Source organism: Nanorana parkeri, unplaced genomic scaffold (genome assembly GCF_000935625.1).
Source record: "Nanorana parkeri isolate BGI_ZX_2015 unplaced genomic scaffold, ASM93562v1 scaffold2493, whole genome shotgun sequence".
Lineage (NCBI taxonomy): Eukaryota > Metazoa > Chordata > Amphibia > Anura > Dicroglossidae > Nanorana > Nanorana parkeri.
Window position 1 is genome coordinate 137,942 of NW_017308761.1, and position 5,831 is coordinate 143,772.

Here is a 5,831-nt window from a genome sequence, read left to right on the forward strand (position 1 = left end):
CCCCCCCCCCAGGGGCAGCAAAGAGTGGACACCCCTCCACAGTGAGGTTTCAGGACATTACTCTATGACTGACATGTAACAGATCATGGAAGTGATCACCCCACAGGAGAGATGCATCAGGGCTTTCAGCAAGCTCCAGTGCATTGCAGAAGATGAAGCATTGTCTGCATGCATCCACAACCCTCAGTTAGCATTGACATGTGAATGGGGGTCTCTACACCCTGCTGGTGACTAGTATCCTTCTACAGAGAGACACTGGGCACCACACAAGTCCTAAGGGTAGGTTCACACCATTTTCCAGACCAGATCTGGTATGAACCTGCCCACAGCTCTAAACAATGAGACATGCAGTATTTTTCAGGTGTGGGACAGACTGCACTGGTGTGAACAGAGGCCAGGAATAGCATAAGGATACATTAGGATGCATTTTGGGCCCAAAAACAACCCGGATGTGGCATGAACAGGACCTGAAACTCCCAAACTGACCAAAGGAAGACATCACCCCCAATACCTCCTAAATGCCTCCATAGAACATGAGCAAAGACACCAGTTACCCCACCCAGAGGACTACTTACCCAGCCAGGAGTGTACAATGCATGGTCACGGCAGTCCCAACACTCACCACCCCTCCAAGCCAAACAGATCAATGACCCTGAAGAGGAAGATACAAGCAGTGTCCATCCACCCCTCATTATATACAGGAGATGACACCCAGCTGAGCCCAATTTACCCCTAATTACCCTCCTGACCACTCCGCCCCCTGCAGCTGAGTCTACTCACACACCCTAGGGGCCCATGCACACATACAGCTGGGGCTGCCACTATAGGAAGCAATTGTTTTCTGCGCGCAAATGCGGTGCGCGGTGAGTTGCGGTAAAATGCGCATGGGCCGTATTTTTGTGCACCATGCCGGCTGCTGCTGGAAGTCACCGCAGGGCAATGAACTCGATGGACATAGGTCTTTTTTTAACCTGACTAACTATGTAACTATGTAATGTGAAGTGCCGCCGTGCGGAGACATGAATGGAGCGCACTTTGTACACCACAAATAAAGTTAAGAAACAAGTACGCGGTGCCTTGCTTTGTAACAACGCATCAAACCCGCAGCTCACCGCTGTGACTAGCCGCAAGGTGAAATGCAGCGTTTACCACACGGCTAGTGCGAACAAGCCCTAAACTGAATGGAGTCACCCCGATTGGTGCCCTCTCATCTGCTCCGCCGCCATGATGTACAAATCTCACTCCCTCTGCGCGGTGAACTGCGGTTTTCTGCACAAGAAGGACGCATTGTTCTCGATGGGCCTCGTTCACACTGCAGTGCGGCCTTCAGGTAGCTTGCGATGCGTTCCCGATTAATGCAGACGTGCTGCGTTTTTTGTGACGCGCCGGAGCACACCTGAAGACACCGTTATTGTCGGACGCTGCAGTGCAACTTGGCTGCAGTGCATTTTGTGACACTTCAATAAAGTTTAAAAAAAAAAGAAATGTAAACAGTGTGCCGCGCTGAAACACTAGGCCGCAAAATACGACTCTGCAGGCCGGTGTGAACGGGGCCCTTAGTGCGGAAAAAAGCGTTACCACAACGCATGGCAATGCACCTTCTCTGTGTGCGCTGCGTTGGGGGGCCATTTATTGGGCCCCCCTGGAGCAGTTGTCCATGGCAACCAGCCAGCTTCTCTCTTCAGTTTGTTCCGCCAAGCTTTGAAAATGAAAGAGAGAAGCTGATTGGTTGCCATGGGCAACTGCTCCGGTTTTGATAAATTCCCCTCTCTGGGTTCTGTATCAGAAGAGACACCACTGTGGTGCATAGCGATATGACGGCCATGTGGCTGTGCTAGCTTTAGTGATAAATTGAGTGGAGAAGAGAGGCTGAAATTACCTCGCTCCCTGTGTAGTCACCAGGACAGGAAGTGAGGTGAAAATTTGGGGGCACGTGCATTAAAAAAACAACTATAAAATGCAAAATAACCCAATTAATAGTCAAATAAATCATTTATTTGAAATTGTATATAAAGAATTAAATCTCTTTAGCGAGAGGACACGGCCGATGTTGGATTTATTGGTAACAGATAGGCATTCGACAGGTTTTACTGCTATCCAGGGCTCCTTAAGAGACATTTTTCCTCACTTCCTGTACTTGGGACAATGTTTTACCAGACAGGAAGTGAGAGAAAATCTGTAAAAGGAAAACACATAACAATAAAAAGCTGACAGAGGTTCTAGACTAAACTAGACTCTTCCCACTAAAAAAAAAAAAAAATCCTGTTGCTGTTAAGAGATTTTCCTTCACTTCCTGTACTTGGGACAACATTTTACCAGACAGGAAGTGAGAGAAATCTGCAAAAGAAAGTCATATAACAATAGAAAGCTGACAGAGGCTGTTTAATAGATTTGCCCTCACTTCCTGCCCTGGGGACCAGACAGGAAGTGAACTAATCCCTGCAACAGAGCCCCCAACAGCAATAGCACGTTGCAGAGGTTCTAACCTGTCCCCACTCCATCCAAAACTAAAAGATAAAGAGGGGAATTGATCAAAACTGGAGTAAATGGAATGTGGAGCAGTTGCCAATAACCAATCAGCTTCTCTCATTCAATTTCAAAGCTTTACTGAACAAAGTAAAGAAAGAAGCTGACGGGTTGCCATAGGCAACTGCTCCAGATTCTCTCAGCTCCCGTTTTGAAAAATTCCCCCCAAAATGTGTTGGACATATATACCCATTAATTCACTGCCACTTCACATTCTGTCAAAGGAAATCCCCCTACAAAAAATGTTGCATTAGCTTTATTTTTTAGAACTTCCTCAAATTACAGATGTTTTAATGTGGGCAATTCTGCCCATTAACAAAATGACCGACAGTCACTTCAATGACGTCACGGCCAGCAGTGAAGCATAGAGAAGAATACACTTCTATTAAATTAATAAAGGTTGCTCCGCGTTCCGCGTTTATAATCGAGCAGTGCTCACTGACGGAGTTATTTGATGTTTTTCAGTAGGGACTAGGGAGCCGCCGGCGGTCATGTTGCGCATGCGCACTCTTCGCCCGAGCCTCGGGTTACTCAACAGCACCGCTATTGATTTTGTTGGGTGGATTAAAACTAATAAAGTTGGCTGCAGAAGTGTTTCAGTCAGACATAAGAGAATCAGGGTATAGTTTAGTGGCTGTTTTGAAAAGCGTATTGAGCACGTGAAGGGAATATGTTCTCGTTGCATGCTGGGAAATGTAGTTGTAAAGCGGCGAGTGCATGTGGATGACATGTGCCAATGCATGCTGGGAGTTGTCACTGATGTTATGGAAGCTGCAGCTGTGCAACGTCCTCTGTTTGGAGGAGCCTTTTTTGCACTCTTGCCCCATTCAGTACAAGATGTCAGGTATGGAGATGTCATTACAGATCTCTATATAGTGTTTTATGGGGTCACAGTACAGTTTCTTATTATAGGTCCTATATGGAGGATCTCCACTGTGACCCCCTACCATCTTATATTATAGGATGGTAGGGGGTCACATTGCAGATCCTCTATATAGGATGGTAGGGGGTCACATTGCGGATCCTCTATGTAGGATGGTGGGGGGGGGTCACATTGCAGATCCTCTATGTAGGATGGTAGGGGGTCACATTGCAGATCCTCTATGTAGGATGGTAGGGTGTCACAATCCAGATCCTCTATGTAGGATGGTAGGGGGTCACATTGTAGATCCTCTATAGATGGTAGGGGGTCACATTGTAGATCCTCTATATACGGTAGGATGGTAGGCGGTCACATTGTAGATCCTCTATATACGGTAGGATGGTAGGCGGTCACATTGTAGATCCTCTATATACGGTAGGATGGTAGGGGGTCACATTGCAGATCCTCTATGTAGGATGGTAGGGGGTCAAGGGGGTGTTTGCACTGCGGACACTTTATATAGGCTGCTGGGGGAATGTAAAGCCGTCTCCCTTGCAGCAGCGAAGTCTCTTTTGCCAACAATTACCTACAACCCGCATAGTTTCCCTGCAGACCTCGCACTAGTGATGGTCAATATCTGCCGCTGGCCCGTCAATTGTCTCACTCCTGTCATTTTCCCAACAGCGACCTCCGAGAGATCCCCGACAATCAGGAAGTGTTCGCCCACATGCACACTGATCAGAGCATCATCGTGGAGCTTCTGGAGTATCAGGGGGGCATGACGGACCCCGACGCTGCTCGGTAAGGGACGTAGATTACATACTGGCCTTGTATGGATATATTATGTAAGCGACATTTACCAAATATGACCATGTAAGGTCAATGATGTCAGCACAAACATTCTGCTGCAGAAATGCCTCAACCCGCAGCTGATTGGGCGGGGGGGCCCTATGTAGGAGCTCAGGTTCTGACCCAACCTGAACTCATCGCTAAGCATCACACTGTGTTGGCGCTCTATAAATAGGACCTAGCATTGAATCTCAGCCCCCTATCACCGGGGTATGTAATATGCTCTGTCTCTTTTCTCCGAGGTAGGCACCACTTTGAGGATGTCGCCACCAGCAATGATGCCCAGGGAAAGGCGGAGATTGTCAGCGTTGAGCCCCTCCCACTGGCACAACTTGCCCTCAGCAGCTGCTCCAGTGCCTGGACTCTCACCGGGCACCAGCTCGTATCCAAATTCAATGAACAGGTAATTGTTATTTCCATCCTCCCCAGTTTGGGGTTACACATTGTCCCATCACATGACTTATTTCAGACCCGGTGATGTCATCACTGGGTCTCTGTGCTTCTCTAGTACTCCTCTCAAGAGCCACTGGCGGAACTACCAGGTTCGCATTTGCGACCGGGCCCTGGAGTTTCCACCACTTGGGGGGCGGGCCTAGGAAGGAAGAAGGGACCCCGGTAACCGCAGATGTCATGTCATAGCTCCCAGCAGGCCAACGCTCTCACACTGCACAGACTGCCTCTACTACCCACCCCCCGCTGTAGCTGGGCGGGGTTGTGTGTGCATAGCTACCTAATATGCATACCCTTCAGATGCTGACGAGGGAGAAGCTCATTGATCTGAGCTCAGTAGTGTCCGGCTGTGTTGCGGGGGGGGTTGGGCCTTCGTTGGTTTCTTGCATCGGGTCCCTGAGGTTTCTAGTTACGCCTCTGTCAAGAGCACTCAGCCCTGATGCAAGTAGTGGGCGGGCTCTGGGGAGGAGTTATGCTAATCTCACAATGCATTGACGGGTGGGTGTCAGTCTGGGGAGTGGGTGTTCCTGGGCAGGATGTATTTAAATGGGGACCGTCCTACGTAACACCCATCTTTGATTCTGAGCTTCTATAAGTGACAGAACTGTTATCCAATTAAAGGAGAACTATGAGGGGGGGGGGGATATGGGGAAAAGCCCTAACCCCATAGTTCTCCTTTTAATGAAAGGGGCGGGCCAGGGACAGTCAGGCTGCAGAGGAATGAGTTGGATGGCGCTGGGTGTCCTCCAGCCAGGAATTGAGGTGGGTTGTATCTGACTTACTGAAGCTTCTAATGCACATTGTGAGACGTCCATCAGTGGCAGGATCACTAGAAGGGGCAAAATGATGACTATGTAAGGTTTTCCTTCTTCCCTAGATGAACCACTACAACTCCCAGCATGCCATGTGTGCCGGTAGGCATTCAGTATTTGATGTATCATGTTGCCCTTGTTAAATATCCGTTTCTGTCTCTTCTCTGTCCTCAGGCCCAGAACACGGTCACCATATACATGGCGCTATTCAGAATGGCTCAATATTCCACCGACCTCTTGGTGACGTTCAATGATCCTGTGGCTATAGAGTAAGTGACACCAAGTGTCAGGGGCTACAAAACGGGCTATGAGTCTGTCCTCCTCCTGCAGGG

The 5,831-nt window shown here is 48.7% G+C and overlaps 2 protein-coding genes across 2 annotated transcripts in view; one reads left to right on the forward strand and one right to left on the reverse strand.

Moving 5' to 3' along the window:
• LOC108801786 overlaps positions 1-598 on the reverse strand; it is a 31,753-nt gene extending 31,155 nt beyond the window's left edge. The window contains exon 1 of the mRNA XM_018573697.1: positions 576-598. Coding sequence (XP_018429199.1) covers positions 576-598 — 23 coding nt within the window. The remainder of the gene's footprint in view (positions 1-575) is intronic.
• Positions 599-3,261: 2,663 nt separating this feature from the next.
• Positions 3,262-5,787, forward strand: RANGRF (RAN guanine nucleotide release factor). Its single transcript, XM_018573699.1, has 4 exons — positions 3,262-3,370; positions 4,073-4,189; positions 4,484-4,640; positions 5,674-5,787. Exons 1-4 carry the CDS (start codon positions 3,267-3,269, stop codon positions 5,770-5,772), a joined length of 477 nt encoding a protein of 158 aa, XP_018429201.1. The 5' UTR covers positions 3,262-3,266; the 3' UTR covers positions 5,773-5,787.
• The last annotated feature ends 44 nt before the right edge of the window (positions 5,788-5,831 follow it).

Bases quoted from the DNA above. Each gene is read 5' to 3' on its own strand.
- RANGRF (XM_018573699.1), top strand. From the start codon at position 3,267: ATGCTGGGAGTTGTCACTGATGTTATGGAAGCTGCAGCTGTGCAACGT. The intron at 3,371-4,072 runs GTATGGAGATGT...TTTTCCCAACAG, and splicing joins CATTCAGTACAAGATGTCAG to CGACCTCCGAGAGATCCCCG. The intron at 4,641-5,673 runs GTAATTGTTATT...CTCTGTCCTCAG, and splicing joins TATCCAAATTCAATGAACAG to GCCCAGAACACGGTCACCAT.